Here is a 19,208-nt window from a genome sequence, read left to right as displayed (position 1 = left end):
TAGTTCAGTTCTAGTTCAGTTCTAGTTCAGTTCTAGTTCAGTTCTAGTTCAGTTCTAGTTCAGTTCTAGTTCAGTTCTAGTTCAGTTCTAGTTCAGTTCTAGTTCAGTTCTAGTTCAGTTCTAGTTCAGTTCTAGTTCAGTTCTAGTTCAGTTCTAGTTCAGTTCTAGTTCAGTTCTAGTTCAGTTCTAGTTCAGTTCTAGTTCAGTTCTAGTTCAGTTCTAGTTCAGTTCTAGTTCAGTTCTATTTTAGTTCTAGTTTTGTTGTAGTTCGGTTATCGCTAATTTTTTCACTGAAATGTTTTACTTAAAAGCTTTTCGCACTAACAAAAAGCTCTAATCTATTAAACAAAAACGTTTTTGCTTAAAAATTTAAAATTGTTTTATTTTTGTTTGTGTTATCTTTAACAGATTGTAAGTTCATTTGACTTAATACGCAAAGAGAAACAGCAAATGAAAGCTGCTCTGGCCAAGGCGCAAAAACAACAACAAAACGCCAACAACAATGGACGTCAAAGGGCCAAATCCCAAAGTGATAAAATGTGTATGCAGCAGCAACAACAACAGCAGCAGCAACAGCAAAAAACCAATGGCAACAATAATAATAAACAGCAACAACGTATACAAAAACAACAATCATTAATTGTTACCAATACAAATATGCAAAATTATAATATGAATAATAACAGCAACAACAACCATCATAATAATAGCAACAACAGCAACAAAAACCACAACAATAATACAAAAATTAATGTAAATAATAGTTTTAACTGTAATAATAACAATATGACAACAGGAGGATATAAAACTCCCACACCTCCACCACTAAGTGGCAATGATTTATTAGCTTTGGCAGCTGCTGCAGCCAATACAACAGCAACAACAGCAGCAGCAGCAGCAGTAGCTACATTAACACCACCTCAAACTAAAACTATGCAAAAACTCTGCCAGTCAGGACAACAGCAACAACTACAACTTAAACCCAGACCCTCATCAGTATCATTGCATTTCCCCGAGGTTTCCTCCTCCTCCTCCTCCTCCTCCTCTACGATTAAGAGAGAAAGCACAGATTTAATGGCCAACGGCCAAATGCATATGCCACAACTACAACGCATGGCTTCGGGTACAAATTTACGTATTTTAAAGAGATCAACATCCCATCAACCAACGCAACAGCAACAACAACATCCACAGCCACCACAAAGACAAGCCTCGGCTTTACAATTTACACCCAGTTTTAATTCATGGACTAATTTTACATTTACCAAAAATTTTATAGCAAATGTTTTTTGTTAAACCAGAAGAGTGGCTAAGGACAACATCCCCCCAAAGTTGCATGTAAGAATTATATGTTTGGTGTTTGTTTCTCTGACACCCCTCTCCATCCACACAACAACAAAATACTTTTTAAATGGGGCTGTTGGGGATAAGTTGTATTATTTATACTTTGTATATAAATAATGAGGTGAATTATTATTATTTTTTTTATAATTTTTAAATATTTTTATTTTAAGCAGTGTGTGGTGGTACCTTGTACTCTTTATAAATCTACTTTTTTTTCTTAAAAGAATATTTTGAATTCTTGTTTTTGTTCATATCTCAACACTCTTCTACTTATATTTTAAAAATTTTACTTTCTTAAGGTACCCACCTCCAACCACCACCCCTCTTTACAACATTTTAATATTTTTATTTTACTATAAATCTAATTTTTAAGCTTTTATTCTACTTTTTCCCCTTCCTATCTCTTTTTTTATATTTTATCTATTACCTTTCCTCTCTTCCCTTTCTTATCCATTTATTTTAACTTTTTTTTGTTTTTTACAGAATTTTTGTCAAAATTTTGTTTTATTAACTTTTGTTTTTTTTTTTTTCTTTGAACATAATTATGGATTTTAATTTTAATTTCTTATTTATTAACGAAATTTTGCTCAAAACAACAAATACAAATCTTTTTGCTTTTAATGAAAAACAAAAACTCACTTATCAAAGAAGAAAAAAGCTTTTAAATTGAATTTTTTAAGTGTTTTTATTTTAATCCTTTTCAGTCTAGTTTTTAAAATTTATAATTTTGGATTTTTTTTTATTATTTAATTTTAATTTTATTTTATTTTCTTTTGTTGTGATTTAATTTTTAAAATTTTAATTTTCTTTTTTTTTTTAATTTTAAACTTTATACAATTTTGTGTATAAAGTACAAAATCTAACAAATTAAACATTTTATTTTAGGAATTTTGCTAAAAAAAAGAGAGAAAATTTAAAAGCTCTTAAAAATAAGATCATTTTTTAAACCATTACAGTGTGATCAGTATTTCTGAATAAAATTTAATCACAATATGAATAAATATCCATAGAAAAGCTGATTAGAAAGTGATCTTTTCTATAGAAAATTAGATCGCAATTTGATCAATGATTCTATAGAAATATTAATTGAAATGTGATCAATGTTTCTATAGAAAAGTTGATCGAAATGTGATCAATATTTCTAACGAAAAGTTGATCACATTATGAACAATATTTCCATAGAAAAGTTGATCACAATGTGATCAATGTTTCTATAGAACAGTTCATCGAAATGTGATCAATGTTTCTGTAGAACAGTTGATCGAAATGTGATTAATATTTCTAACGAAAAGTTGATCGAAATGTGATCAATATTTCTAACGACAAAGTTGATCACAATATGACAAAGATTTCTATAGAAAAGTTGATCACAATATGATCAATGTTTCTATAGAAAAGTTGATCACAATATGATCAAGGTTTCTATAGAAAAGTTGATCACAATGTGATCAATGTTTCTAAAGAAAAGTTTATCACAATGTGGTCAATATTTCTATAGAAAAGTTGATCACAATGTGATCAATATTTCTATAGAAAAGTTGATCACAATGTGATCAATATTTCTATAGAAAAGTTGATCACAATGTGATCAATATTTCTATAGAAAAGTTGATCACAATGTGATCAATATTTCTATAGAAAAGTTGATCACAATGTGATCAATATTTCTATAGAAAAGTTGATCACAATGTGATTAATATTTCAATAGAAAAGTTGATCACAATGTGATCAATGTTTCTATAGAAAAGTTGATCACAATGTGATCAATGTTACTATAGAAAAGTTGATCACAATGTGATCAATATTTCTATAGAAATGTTGATCACAATGTGATCAATCTTTCTATAGAAATGTTGATCACAATGTGATCAATCTTTCTATAGAATAGTTGATAGAAATGTGGTCAATATTTTTAAAGAAAAGTTGATCACAATGTGATCAATGTTTCTATAGAAAAGTTGATCACAATGTTTTCAATGTTTCTATAGAAAAGTTGATCGAAATTTGATCAATGTTTCTATAGAATAGTTAATCGAAATGTGTTCAATGTTTCTATAGAAAAGTGGATCATAATGTGATCAATGTTTCTATAGAAAAGTTGATCAAAATGCAATCAACGTTTCTATAGAAAAGTTTATCGAAACTGATCAATATTTCTATAGGAAATTTGATCACAAAATTAACAATATTTCTAGAGAGAAATTTATCACAATGTGATGTTTTCTATAGAAAAGTTAATCACAATGTGATCAATATTTTCTATAGAAAAAGTAGAACGTTTTAAAAAAATTTTAAAATTTTGGAAAAATTTCTCTTTTTTTAACAAAACTTTTTCATTTAAAATGTTTAATTTGTTTTAAATCATAAACTTCTTTAGAGGAACTTCTTTTGAAAGAAATTTTTTAAGAAAGTTTAAGAATATTAAGTAAAAAAACAAACAAAAGCAATTAGATTATTTAAAAACAAATAAAACAAAGTTAATTTTGAGGTTAGGAGCAAGTTAAAAAGAAAGTATTAAAGAAAAGACAATAACAGAAAATTGGAAATTTTAAAAGTTTAGTAAAAGAAATTAATAAAATAAAACGATTTTAAAGGAAATAGATTAAAGTTTTTAGGAGAACATCTAGGTCGGTGACAATAAATTAAAAAAAAAGTTATATTATTATTTTTTATGAGTTATTTTGTAAAGAAAAATCGATTGTTGAATAAATTTGAAAAGCTTTTTAATGTACAAACTTAAAAATCTTTAGTGTAACAATAGCATTTCGCCAAAACAACGAAACTTTCTACTCTATCGATATTTTAGCAAACTTTCTGAGATTTTAACATAAATTTTTTTATATTTTCGATGGAATTTATTTAAAATAACGTAAAGAATGTGAATTTTATAATGTAAAAATCTTATATTGAAATTTAGTTGTGATTGGATTAAAATTAGACTCAAAGTAGTTAAGAAATTTAAAGCAGAATAGATTTCCTTACAAATCGTTTTACAAAGTAAATCTAAAGGAATTTTCAAAACTTTTTAAAGAGATAATATTTTAAAAGAAAAAAACTAAATCATCTGCAAGTAGTAATAATTTTAGCTAAAACTAAACCTCTTTATTAAATTTGTATTTTGTTTGTTCTAAACATTTTCTTCAGAAAATCTGATCAGTTTGTGATCATTATTTTCTAAAGAAAAAAACTAAATGCTTTTGTTTGGTTTTAAACTTTTCTCCTTATAAAAGAAAGAAAAAATCAAATGGTTATAGAATTTTTGTTAAAAAAACATAAACTATTTTATTCCTGTTTTTCTTAATTTTATAATGTCCTCCTCTTTTACAAAATCTTTTTAACTCCCTCCTCCAAAAAAAAAATGTCTTCCTTTTAAGCCACAAACTACAAAAGTACAATGAATTTTATATAGTTTTTAATTCCATTAAAAAATTCTCTAACCAATTGGTTTTATTTCACCCCCCCAAATCACTAAATAACAACTTTTTAAACCTTTTAAAAGGTTTATTTAACAAAAAATCTAACAATTTTATAAAAATTTCTTAAAACTAAAGAAAATTTTAAGCTTTTAATTGCCACAACAGGGGGTTTCTTAAACACTTTTATAACACTCAACTTTTACAACATTTTGTCCGGGATTTAAAACTTAAAACTTTCTTTGTGTTTAGAATTATTATAAAATTGTTAAAATTTTTTAAAGAAAAAGCTTTTAAAAAGCTAAAACTTAACATCGTTAACATGTAAAAGTATTAAAATTCAAGATTTAGAACTATGTTTACATTAACAAATTTCAAAATTCTAGAATAAAAACGAAATATTTTCTTTAGAAAAATTTTAATGGAAATTTCTCAAAATTATACATGAAAGCACTTCAGAACTTTAAAAATTAAACAAATTCCTTGATCACTTTTTAAGCAATATTTTCTATAGAAAAGTTGATCGCAAAGTGATTAATATTTCTAAAGAAAAGTTAAAAGCAATGTGATCAATGTTTCTATGAAAAAATGTGATCAATATTTCTCTAGAAAAGTTGGTTTGCAATGTGATCATCAATTTCTATAGAAAAGTTTATCGCAGTATGACCAATATTTCTCTAGAAATGTTGGTCGCAATATGATCAAAATTTCTATAGAAAAGTTAATCGCAATGTGATCAATATTTCTATAGAAATAATGATCGCAATGTGATCATTATTTCGACAGAAATGTTGATCGCAATGTGATCATTATTTCGACAGAAAAGTTGATCATAATATGATCAATATTTCTACAGAAAAGATGATTGCATTTTGATCATTATTTCGACAGAAATGTTGATCGCATGTGATAAATATTTCTATAGAAAAGTTGATCCTAATGGGATCAACATTTCTATAGCAATGTGATCATTATTTCGACAGAAAAGTTGATCATAATATGATCAATATTTCTACAGAAAAGTTGATTGCAATGTGATCAACAATTTCTATAGAAAAGTTGATCGCAATATGATCAAGATTTGTATGGAAAAGTTGATCGCAATGCAATCATTATTTCTATAGAAGAGTTGATCCTAATATGATCAATATTTCTATGGAAAGTTAATTACAATGTGATCAATATTTCTATAGAAAAGTAGATCCTAATGTGATTAATATTCCTATAGAAAAGTTGATCGCAATGTGATCAATATTTCTATAGAAAAGTTTATCAAAATGAGCGCAATAAAAAGTTGATCATAATATGATCAATATTTCTATTGAAATTTGATCATAATATGATCAATATTTCTATTTAAAGTTTATCATAATATGATTAATATTTCTATTGAAAGTTGATCATAATATGATCAATATTTCTATTGAAAGTTGATCATAATATGATCAATATTGCTATTAAAACTTGATCATAATATGATCAATATTTCTATTGAAAGTTGATCATAATAAGTTAAAATGTTGTTCATATTATGATTACTTTGTAATCGATGTTTTCTATAGCAAATATGATAAGTTTGTGAACAACATTCAGTTCGTGATCAACATTTCAAATGTTGATCATATGATCAGCTTCTGATCAAAATTTTCTATAAAAAAAGTCGTTCTGTTCGTGATCAAGATTTTCGAAATAATGACATTGAATCATTTGCAAAAACAATTAATTTCTTTAAAAATTATTCAAAAGAAAAGTTTCGTTAGTATTGCAGAATCTGTTCGTAATCTTGTGGATACTTCTACAAAAATCCTTTTGTAACTTAAAGGATTATAAAACTATAATATATTTCGTAAAATAATAACATCAAATTATTAAAATTTTTAAAGAAATTTCCTAAAAGAAAAAATTATACAGAATTCATAGCTTCTTGCTTTATGTTATTAATTAGCGATCTTCAATCTTAAATATTCCCTTTAGAATGTTTAAATGGAAAATTTTGCAGATAATTTTAATTGTGATCACTATTTTCTATAGAAAATATGATCAGTTGGCGATCAATGTTTTCGGCAGTAAAGTTTAACAGTTTTCGATCAATATTTTCTTTAGATCAATTGATCAGTTTGTGATCATAATTTCTAGAGAATTTAATCAATCAGTTTGTGATCAACTTTTTCTATGGAAAATTTGAAGAAACTATGATCAATTTCTGTTGAAACATTGTTCAAACTGTGATCAAAATTTCCACAGAAAAGTTGATCATACTATGATCAATATTTTCATAGAAAAATTTTATCATTCTGTGATCAATATTTCTCTAAAATGTATGATCAAACTGTGATCAATATTTGTATAGAGAAGAAGATTAAACTGTCAACAATATTTCTCTAGAAAAGTTGATCAAATTGTGATCATATATGTTTATCAGTTTGTGATCAATCAATTTAATTTAACAGAAATTAGTTATACATTTCCATAAAATTGTACAAAATTTTTATTTTTTATTAAAAAACTGCCATTCATTCATACAATTACAAATCAATTAAAAAGATTTTAAAGATCTATAAATAAAACATTTTAGGTCATCACATTTTCTGTTGCAAAGTATTCCTGAAAAACCTTCATATAAATCAAAAAAGAAAAGCAATGTTACTGTAAAAAAAAACATGTAATATTCATTACTTTTTCGCTTCTTTAGAAGCTGTTTTTACATGTTTATGAAATAATTATCAATTATATTATAAAGACTAAACGTCTTATATAATTTTAAACTACTGCCATTAAATATAGTAAATAACAAACTTAACATTATTTATGTTAACATTGTCCCAAATGCAAACAAAAAATGCTGCCATTTTTTTCTCTAAGGACAATAAAGTTTTGAAGAAAAATTAATCAAAAAAATCATATTCTAAATGTTTTCAATAAAACATTTAATTTTGTAAAACACTGCAGCTTGCTAAAGCCATATTCATTGAAACTTTTTCAAATTAATATAAAGTGATCTACACTATGATCCAAGAGTTTTTAAAACTCTTTAAATAGCAATATTATTCTTAACTAGTTTTGAACTAGATTTTTATAAAAAAAAATTCAAAAAGTTTAAGTTTTCAATGATATTTTCACAGAGAACTTCAAATAGTTTAAAAAAAATAAATGAAATCTTAATTATTATAAAATGTATAACTAAGTTTTGTAAAAATAACTAAAAAGATGAAAATTTGTTAGACTCTTTTTCTGTGATCCATTTTGATCGTATAGCGATCACTTTCTAGAGAAAATTTGATCACAATGTGATAAATATTGTATAGAGAAGTTGATCGCAATCTGATCATATTTCTGTAGAAAAATAGATCGTAATATGATCGTCATTTCTATAGAAAAGTTGATCACAATGTGATCGTCATTTCTATAGAAAAGTTGATCACAATGTGATCCACATTTCTGTAGAAAAGTTGATCACAATGTGATCCACATTTCTATAGAAAAGTTGATCACATTGTGATCGTCATTTCTATAGAAAAGTTGATCACATTGTGATCGTCATTTCTATAGAAAAGTTGATCACATTGTGATCGTCATTTCTATAGAAAAGTTGATCACATTGTGATCGTCATTTCTAGAGAACAGTAGATCACAATATGATCGTCATTTCTATATGAAAAGTTGATCACAATATGATCGTCATTCTACAGAAAAGTTTTTCACAATGTGATCGTAATTTCTATAGAAAAGTTGATCACAATATGATCGTCGTTTTTATAGAAAGTTGATCACAATGTGATCGTCATTTCTATAGAAAAGTTGATCACAATGTGATCGTCATTTTTATAGAAAAGTTGATCACAATTTGATCAAAATCTGCGGAGTTTTTATGAAGTTATGAATTCCCATTTTAAGAACAAAAAATTTCCTCTTCAAATTTTAAGGAAATTTCTTTGCAAGATCATAAATTTTATTTAAAAAAAAACCTTGTAAATTTGTTATAAAATTTACACAAAGATTTCTAAAAATTAATTTCAAAATGAATTTTTACGAATTTCACCAAAAAGAAAATTGGTTTTCTTTTTAAAACTTATTATTTGTTTAAAATTGACATAAAAAATTTATACAAAATGAGTTAAAAATTTTCTTTAAAAATGTTTTAAATCAAAACAATTTTAAAGAAAATTTTCTATAAACTTTAGACTGAAAACGTATTTATTTTGAATGTCAATTTTAAACAAAAAAACAGAAAAACAAAAACAAATACTCGGTTATCAAACTAAAAAGATTGACAAGAAACTTGTTAAACTTTTTAGGGCGGGTTTTTCAGATAAAGATAATCTACATTCTTTGGTTAAACCTAGTTTAATATATGTTTTGTGTTTTTCAGTAAACAGTAACGTTACTTATTATCTTAGTTTAACTGAGTGTTATTGGCCAATTAAACTTAAGTTATAAGTGAGAAGACACAATTAACAAAAACAATAAAACAATGATTTCGGAAGAACAAAAATTTAATATTTTAAGTAAATTGCAATTTTCTGATTTGTTTTGTTTTATTTATTATTGTTTTAAATGTTTATTTAACATTTTTCCAAAAATTTTCATTTTACAAATGTATTATTTGCAAAAAACAGCTGTTCATTGTTTATGTTTTTGAGTGAAAAGTTGGCAATACTAACAAAGTTAATTGAACTTAAATCCATAACTGAAAAACACAATCATCGGTTAAAGTCCGCTTAAATTTGCTTCGAGTTTAATCTAACAGCAAGTTAAGCCTAGTTTAACTGAGTAGTAAGAAACCCGCCCTTAGTTTGAAAACTCAGCTTATGTTAAAAAAAACCATAAATAAAATATATTTTAAACGATTTTTCTGATAAAGTACAGAATAAAATCTTATTTTTTTTTTTTGTCCAAACAAACGAACAATATTTTACCAAATAACCACCTTTTTTTGTAACAGCACTAAATAAACAAATAAGTTTTATTTGTTTAAATTAATGATTATTTCTGGGATATGTTTAGTTTTATTATATTATAAGAAGAACTATGATGTGAATTATGTTTTAAAGTTTTATAAACTTTGAGAGAATTTGGTAATATTTTGTAAAGAAAACTTCAAGTTTTCTATTTAAATTTTTTAATTCTTTTTTTCAAAACATTAAAGTTAATCATATTATGATCATAACTTGATCATAATATGATCATAATATTATTAACATTTCTTGGAAAAGTTTATCATAATGTGATTAATTATTAATCATAATGTGATTAATTCTATCAAAATATGATCACTATTTCTACAGAGAAGTTGATCATAATATGATCAATATTTCTGTCGAAAAGTTGATCATAATGTGATCAATATTTCTGCCGAAAAGATAATCAGAGCCTTATCAATATTTCTTTAGAAAAGTTGATCATAAAGTGATCAATATTTCGTAGGAAAGTTGATCATAAAGTGATCAATATTTTGGTTGAAAAGTTGATCATAATATGATCAATATTTCTGAAAAGTTTCTTAGAAAGGTTAATCACAATCCGATCAATATTTCTTAGACAAAGTGATCAATATTTCTGAAAAGTTTCTTAGAAAGGTTAATCACAATCCGATCAATATTTCTTAGACAAAGTGATCAATATTTTGGAAGTTGATCATATGATCAAAATTTCTGTTGAAAAGTTGATCATAATATGATCAATATTTCTGTTGAAAAGTTGATCATAATATGATCAATATTTCTGTTGAAAAGTTGATCATAATATGATCAATATTTCATAGCATAAAAAGTTGTCCACAATGTGATCAATATTTCTTAGAAAAGTTGATCGCAAAGTGATCAATATTTTGGTTGAAAAGTTGATCATAATATAATCAATATTTCTGTTGAAAAGTTGATCATAATATGATCAATATTTCATAGCATAATGAGACCCATACTTCTTAAGAAACTTGATCACAAAGAGATCATATTTCTGTTGAAAATATGATCATAATATGATCAGTATTTCTTAGAAAAGTTAATCATAATGTGATCAATATTTGGTTGAAAAGTTGATCATAATATGATCAATATTTCTGTTGAAAAGTTGATCATAATATGATCAATATTTCATAGCGTAATGTGATCCATACTTCTGTTAAAAAGTTGACCACAATGTGATCAATATTTCTTAGGAAAGTTGATCATAATATAATCAATACTTCTGTTGAAAAGTTGATCATAATATAATCAATATTTTGGTTGAAAAGCTGATCATAATATGATCAATATTTCTTAGAAAAGTTAATCACAAAGTGATCAATATTTTGGTTTAAAAGTTGTTCACAATATGATGATCAATATTTCTGTTGAAAAGTTGATTAGAATCAATGTTTCTATAGCATAGTGGATCATTGTGAGAGCATCATTTCTATAGAAAAGTACATTATTGTGCGATCAACCTTTATTACCAAAGATGATCAAATTCTGGACAACATTTTTATAAAACAAATGTTCAAACTATAATGAACATTTCTATGGAAAGATAGATCAAACTATGATCAATAGTTCTATGGAAAGATTGTTAATATATTTTATTCGATTTCTAAAATTATTCCTCTTTTAACTAGATTTCTTCTCAAAGTTTATAACTTTTTTAGAACGATTATTTTAAGTTTATCTATTAAGCCTTGGTAAAGACAAATGTGGCCAAATATTTAAAGTTTTAAATTAAGAAGAATCTTAAGTGCTAAAAGAAAAAAACCCAGTTAATATAAAAAGGAGAAAACACTTAAAGAAAAAAGGTTTTAAATTGTAGAAATTTAAGAACATATATCAAGTTTAACAGAAAATGAATTATAAAAACGTTCCTAACCTTAAATTTGAGAAAATTTTAAGGTTAGAATGATTTGAAGGCTGCTAAATTCAACGGGTATTACAAAATTAAGCAAATGTTATGAAATTTAATTAAACAAATTTGTAAAACTTTTTATAAATTATAAAAATCTTAGAAATTTTGTTAAAAATTCTACAATTTAAAACATTTTTTCTATAAATAATAGAACAACTTTTAAGTGTTCTTATCTTTTGTAATATTAATGTTTATGTATTTAAGTTCCTTTATATTTCTTTTCTATAATTATAAATAATTATTAAACTTATTTTAATTTAAGTCTTTTTTTTTTAAATAATTGTATTTGCTTTGCATTTGTTTATTTAGATAACACACCGGAACACTTAACTATTATAATGTAAAACTCCTATACACATACAATTCACACTTAATTTTAAGAAAATGTTAAGTTTAAAAAAACACACAGGCCTCCTCTTTATGCTTAACAAAGGTTAACAACAAACCAAGCAATTAAACGCCTTAACAACTGGTTGTTAATTATAGAAATAATCTGTTAAAAAAGGCCCAAACAAAACTACTACAAGACCAGCTATGGCCACATTATTTACTCCTTACTCTGGAGTATTTACTGGAAAGTATTTTATGTGTAAAAAAAACTATTTGAAAAGACTTGTTAAAAAAAAAAAAACAACTAAAAAACAAACTGTGGTATTGATAAAGTAATTTGTTAAACAAACGAAAGAAAAAAAAAACATGAGTTTATTTTGTACTTTAGATTTAAAAAGAATTATGGAAAAAAATTGAAAAAAAAAACAATTAATAAAAATTGAAAACACCAAATGAAACAGCAGAACAAAAAAGCAATAATAAGATCTTTTTATTTGGCGGGAATTCTAAAGTCTAGAAAAAAAGGGTAAGAGCATCAATGAATTAGAAAGGATGTTGATTGAGACTCTTTTAAAGGAAACTAATAACACAGAGAGGTTATGCTAGATCATAACAACTAAGTGCGGATTAAAATGATTCAAATCTTTGGAACGATAAGTTAATCGGAATGATCCAAATGTGAAGATCAGTATTGATATGATGAATATTTCTATAGAAGAGTTGATCACAATGTGATCAATATTTCTATAGAAAAATTGATCAAAATGTGAACCATATTTCTATAGAAAAATTGATCACAATGTGACCCACAATTCTATAGAAAAATTGATCACAATGTGACCCACAATTCTATAGAAAAATTGATGACAATGTGATCCACATTTCTATGGAAAAGTTGATCACAATGTGATCTACATTTCTATAGAAAAGTTGATCACAATGTGATCTACATTTCTATAGAAAAGTTGATCGCAATGTGATCTACATTTCTATGGAAAAGTTGATAATAATGTGATCCACGTTTCTATAGAAAAGTTGAAGACAAAGTGATCCACATTTCTATAGGAAAGTTGATCACAATGTGATCCACATTTCTATAGGAAAGTTGATCACAATGTGATCCACATTACTATAGAAAAGTTGATCATAATGTGATCCACATTACTATAGAAAAGTTGATCACAATGTGATCCACATTACTATTGAAAAGTTGATCACAATGTGATATACATTTCTATAGAAAAGTTGTTCACATTGTGATCTACATTTCTATAGAAAAGTTTGATCACAATGTGATCTACATTTCTATAGAAAAGTTGATCACAATGTGATCTACATTTATATAGAAAAGTTGATCACAATGTGATCTACATTTCTATAGAAAAGTTTGATCACAATGTGATCTACATTTCTATAGAAAAGTTTGATCACAATGTGATCTACATTTCTATAGAAAAGTTTGATCACAATGTGATCTACATTTCTATAGAAAAATTTGATCACAATGTGATCTACATTTCTATAGAAAAGTTGATCACAATGTGATCTACATTTCTATAGAAAAGTTTGATCACAATGTGATCTACATTTCTATAGAAAAGTTTGATCACAATGTGATCTACATTTCTATAGAAAAGTTTGATGACAATGTGATCTACATTTCTATAGAAAAGTTTGATCACAATGTGATCTACATTTCTATAGAAGAGTTTGATCACAATGTGATCTACATTTCTATAGAAAAGTTGATCACAATGTAATCTACATTTCTATAGAAAAGATGATCAAAATGTGATCCACATTTCTATAGAAAAGTTGATCACAATGTGATCCACATTTCTATAGAAAAGTTGATCACAATGTGATCTACATTTCTATAGAAAAGTTGATCACAATGTGATCTACATTTCTATAGAAAAGTTTGATCACAATGTGATCTACATTTCTATAGAAAAGTTTGATCACAATGTGATCTACATTTCTATAGAAAAGTTTGATCACAATGTGATCTACATTTCTATAGAAAAGTTTGATCACAATGTGATCTACATTTCTATAGAAAAGTTTGATCACAATGTGATCTACATTTCTATAGAAAAGTTTGATCACAATGTGATCTACATTTCTATAGAAAAGTTTGATCACAATGTGATCTACATTTCTATAGAAAAGTTTGATCACAATGTGATCTACATTTCTATAGAAAAATTTGATGACAATGTGATCTACATTTCTATAGAAAAGTTTGATCACAATGTGATCTACATTTCTATAGAAAAGTTTGATCACAATGTTATCTACAGTTCTATAGAAAAGTTTGATCACAATGTGATCTACATTTCTATAGAAAAGTTTGATCACAATTTGATCTACATTTCTATAGAAAAGTTTGATCACAATTTGATCTACATTTCTATAGAAAAGTTTGATCACAATGTGATCTACATTTCTATAGAAAAGTTGATCACAATGTGATCTACATTTCTATAGAAAAGTTGATCACAATGTGATCTACATTTCTGTAAAAAAGTTGATCACAATGTGATCTACATTTCTATAGAAAAGTTTGATCACAATGTGATCTACATTTCTATAGAAAAGTTTGATCACAATGTGATCTACATTTCTATAGCAAAGTTGATCAAACAGTAATCAACATTTCTATACGAAACTTGATCAAATTGTGATCAACATTTGTATAGAAAGGTTGATCATAATGTGATCATTATAGAAAAGTTGATCAAATAGTAATCAATTTTTCAGAAGAAAACATGATCACTATGTGATCATTTGATCAAACTGTGATCAATATTTATATAGAACATATGATCAAACAGTGATGAAAATTTTACAAAAAAGTTTATCAAATAGGGATCAAGCAATGATGATCATTTGGAATACACAAGATCACCAAAGTAGCTTTCCAACAAAAAAGTTTATTTCAATTTTCCTTAAAAACAACAAAATAAATTAAAAATTCTCTAAAACTATTTTAGAAAAAAATCCAAGATTCACTTTAATCCGGATCCTCACTAGAAAAACTATTTATATCACAAAGATTTGTCTGCTTTTTTGTAGCTATTTGTTGTATACTTTTCGGCATAATAGCATTATTAATACCAGCCAAATTCTTTTTAATATTTTCCATTATTTCCTCATTATTTAAAACATTTTCCAAAGCATCTTGCCACATATAAGATTCCATGGTTGAAGAACTTAAAGAAGCATCATCGTCGTCGTCATCATCATCCTCTTCTTTAGCTGTAGTACTTTCGAACTTTTTTATGGTTTGCATTATTTCTATACCATCGGGATCAGGATCGGAGACGGTAGAATAGGCAGGAGAATTGTGTACAGCATAAGCATTGGAACGGCTGATATTTAAAGCTTCGGCAGCATTTTTATGTAAAATTTTATGTTTCTTATAGTTGGAGGCATCGGCATAGGATTTGGGACATAGGTTGCATTTGTAGGGTTTTTCGCCGGTATGAGTGCGCAAATGTTTTGTTAAAGGAGATTTTTGTTTGAAATACTTATAGCAGTGGGGACATTGGTATTTATAATGGACTGGAGGTTTTATTAAAGTTACTGGTGCGGGGTTGGATAAAGTTTGGACAGTGTTAAGAGGCGGCAAGATTTCTATGTTTGTTATTAAAGGTTTGTTGGATAAGTTTGTGGAGTTTTTAGTGGGATTTGCTAGAGTTAAAGTGTTGTTTTGATGGGCTTTTGTAGGAGATTTTAATAAGGATTGTGCTGAGCGTTTGTTAGCATTTCTAGGCACTTGGGAAACCCTTAAATTGTTGGATTTGTTAGCGTTATTAGGAGAAATTGTTATATGTTGTTGATCTGGAAGAACTTTGTTTGAAAAGTTGTTTAAGTTATTGAGCTTTGCAGCTGCAATCTGGGAGTTTAAGGTCTCTTTTTGTGCTGTTAAGTTGTTTAAATTACAAATATTTCTTAGTTTAACAGGTCTTGAACTTATTTTGATTACTTTCCAGGATTTTGTATTATTTTCTTCATTTGTATTTGGCATTTTAGAAATTTCCATTGTATTGTCCTTAGGAGATGTTATATTTTTAGTTTGTTGTAAAGTTTTAAAGTTATTTTCCACAATTTCAATTTGTTTTAAATGGCTTGAAGGTTTGAAGTCTAGACGAGAACAGGAGGCTTGCGAAAGCTTTGATATATTTATAAATTTGCCACCTTTGGTGAGAGTACTGCCGCTAGGAACTTGAAAATTTAAGATTTGGTTATTTTTGGTATGATCCTTATTCAACTGAAATACAGATTCTCCTTTAAAGACGTTATTACTCTCAGGAGTTTCAAAAGAATGGGAAATACTTGAGGAATTGGTATTGACTTCAAATTCAATTGGATTTGTTACAGTTGCTAAAGGTTCATATTTTGTTACAGACATATTTAGTGAATCGTTGTCGAAATCCAAAGGCTGTGAAGTGCATTCATTCAAAAACTCCTCCGTCTTGCTTTCTGCCTCATTTTCTGTAGTTTTCTCGTTTGTATAAAGATTTTCCTCATTAACTTCGGCAACTAAAGAGTTTTTAGTTTCTTTTACTGAAGAAGAACTATAACTATCATTAGTTGTTGTTGTATTTTGAAAAGATTTTGGCCATTTCTTTAGACCTAAAAGTTCCGAGGATTCTAAAGCTTTTAAAATATTGCTATCTATATGAACAGTAGCGTTTTTAGGCAAATGTTTAAAACGTTCATCAATACAATCCATTAGTACATCACTATCATCACTTGTTGCTAAACTTTTAGCAGCATTATAATCCTGAAAATCAGTTTCTATACCAGCTTTATCCTCCATCAACTCTTGTCTGTCAGTAGAATACATTTCACCATTAACATCCTTTAAATCATTGGAAAACTCTTCAAAATTCATAGAAAAACTTAAATCCGTATGATTTTGTTCTAATAACACAGTCTGTTCTTCTATGGCTTCATTTGTAGTGAATTCCAAATGTTTTTCTTTCATACTTTCACGGTACGCATCATTGTCCTGGTTGGTATTTTTAAGAATTGAACTGTTCGTTAACACTTTATTATGTTTAACTTTCTGATGATTCTTTAAATTTGTTTGATGTGCAAAGGCAAAGGAGCAAAACTATAACAAAAATAAAATTTTAATAGATTTTCGTTCGAAAATTTTGATAAAAAATGAATTAAAAACTCACCTGGCACTTATATGGTCTTTCGTTTGTATGAGTCCTTAGATGGATTTGCAGTTCATATCGTAAAACGAAGGTTTTCTTGCAGTAATCACATTCAAAACGCTTTTTGGGAATGTGTTTAGCCATGTGATAATCGAGATTGAATTTGTACTTGAAAGGAAAAGAGATTATTTTATTTCTAGATTAGTTCAGTTCTAGTTCAGTTTTAGTTCAGTTTAAGTTCAGTACAGTTCTAGTTTAGTTTTAGGTCAGTGCTAGTTCAGTTCAATTTCAGTTCTAGTTTTGTTCCAGTTCTATTCTGGTACAGTTCTTATTCATTTCTAGTTCAGCTCTAATATAGATCTAGTTCAGTTCTAGTTCAGTTCTATTTTTTCCACTTTAAATATTTACCTTAAAACTCGCCTCACAATATTCACATTTCAAAGGCCTCTCCTCATTGTGAGCAATTCTATAATGTCTTCTTACAGCATAATGTTCACGAAACGATTTATCACATACTTTACAATAAAATAAATAGTTTTGTTCACCATCCGCCACACCACTTAATACATTAATATTATGAGTTTTTAAATGCTTTTGAAAGTCCTTTTCAAAATGAAAGACTTTTGCACAAAATTGGCATAAAATCCTCAATTTAGAGGAAATATCACTATTATCTACTTCCACAAGTTTCGCAATAACATCACCATTACTTAAACGTAATGTAGACATTTCGGGTAGGCTCTCTAAAGTCTGTTCGTTTGAAATATTGGAAGATTCTGAAGAAGTTGACTTTTTATTGGGCGAGTTGATACTGAAATCTTCATAACGTTTGGGAGGACGTCTTAAACGTTTGGCAGCTATTTCAGTGTTAGTATTTAATGCTTCCATGTCTACAATATTATGTGTTAGAACTTTATTTTTTCTTTTCCTTTTAGGTGGTAGTTTAATGCGTAATTTGATGGGTTCGTGATAAGTTTTGTCCAAACTTTCATCAGGTATTATTAAAGAAGTTATGGCTGGTAATTTTGCTTGTGTATGACTAGGTGTTACTTGCTTATTATCTTCTTCAAACATTTGCTCTTCCATTTTCTGCGGAGTTCTTACAGTTTTCTGTGCGTTTTCAGGACTTATTATCGTTATGGCCGGTATATTTTGTTTTCTATGACTAGAAGCTACTAGCTTGGCATCCTCTTCAATCTTTTGCTTTGATATTTCTGGCAGAGTTCCTACATTTTCCCTAGCATGTTCCTGTTTAGCTTCTGGTATACTTTCCCAGAGAGTAGCTACATTTTCGAGACCTTGTATACATTTTTCACAAATTATTAGAGGTAAATTAAGATCCCAGTTATGCTGTAAATTAATTTTTATTAAAAAAATTAGTTTTTATAAAATTTTATGCTATTTTAGCAATATTTTTACCCATTACCTTGTAACCTTTTAGTTTTAGTATAATTTGTGCCAAAGATTTTAGACGTTTAGTGTAAATTTGTATTAAATTATTATTAAGCTGTTGACAAAGTCCACACTTATTCATTTTCATGAATATTTTCCTAAATTATTTTTAAAATTTTGTAAAATTCTCACAAATATTTAAAATGTTTATGAAAATTTTATGTTTGTAAACAAAGCCAGCTGAGTGAGATATTCCAAAAGAAAACAAAATGTTGCCAGAGAGATAGAGTTAATTATTTTATTAATTTTGTTTATGCGTTTTTTTTCGTTTCCTGAAGACATTGCACAGTGATTAGACTATAGACTAGACTAGAGACTAGAGACTATAGATTAGACTATAGACTAGAATATAAACTAGACTATAGACTGGACTATAGACTAGACTATAAACTAGACTATACACTATACTACAGACTAAACTATAGAATAGACTGTTGACTATACTGTAGACTAGACTATAGACTAGACTATAGGTTAGACTATAGACTAGACTATAAACTAGACTATAGACTAGACTAGAGACTGGACTATAGACTAGACTATAGACTAGACTACAGGCTAGACTATAGACTAGACTAGACTATAGACTAGACTAGACTAGACTAGACTATAGGATAGACTA

General features: G+C 27.0%; 2 protein-coding genes across 5 annotated transcripts in view; one reads left to right on the top strand and one right to left on the bottom strand.

Annotated features, from left to right (window-relative positions):
* LOC119613360 (putative uncharacterized protein DDB_G0282133) overlaps positions 1-12,433 on the top strand; it is a 28,032-nt gene extending 15,599 nt beyond the window's left edge. For 3 of the 4 annotated variants that reach the window (XM_037969376.1, XM_037969379.1, XM_037969378.1), the window contains exon 6: positions 409-1,869. In XM_037969376.1, coding sequence (XP_037825304.1) covers positions 409-1,296 — 888 coding nt within the window. In that variant the 3' untranslated portion in view covers positions 1,297-1,869. Of the gene's footprint in view, positions 1-408; positions 1,870-11,939 lie in introns of those variants that run through there. The other variant, XR_005232226.1, reaches the window with a different exon arrangement.
* A 2,443-nt stretch (positions 12,434-14,876) lies between these two features.
* LOC119613358 lies at positions 14,877-18,769 on the bottom strand. Its single transcript, XM_037969374.1, has 4 exons — positions 18,561-18,769; positions 17,543-18,484; positions 17,156-17,302; positions 14,877-17,085 (listed from the first exon to the last, which is right to left on the bottom strand). Exons 1-4 carry the CDS (start codon positions 18,672-18,674, stop codon positions 14,977-14,979), a joined length of 3,312 nt encoding a protein of 1,103 aa, XP_037825302.1. The 5' UTR covers positions 18,675-18,769; the 3' UTR covers positions 14,877-14,976.
* Between the last annotated feature and the right edge of the window lie 439 nt (positions 18,770-19,208).

The sequence above is a fragment of the Lucilia sericata genome, unplaced genomic scaffold, assembly GCF_015586225.1.
Source record: "Lucilia sericata isolate MDLA Ls3-8-SP2 unplaced genomic scaffold, ASM1558622v1 Contig002084F_arrow, whole genome shotgun sequence".
Taxonomy (NCBI): Eukaryota; Metazoa; Arthropoda; class Insecta; order Diptera; family Calliphoridae; genus Lucilia; species Lucilia sericata.
Note: the sequence above shows the minus strand (reverse complement) of the source record. Positions and strands in the feature narration are given on the sequence as shown.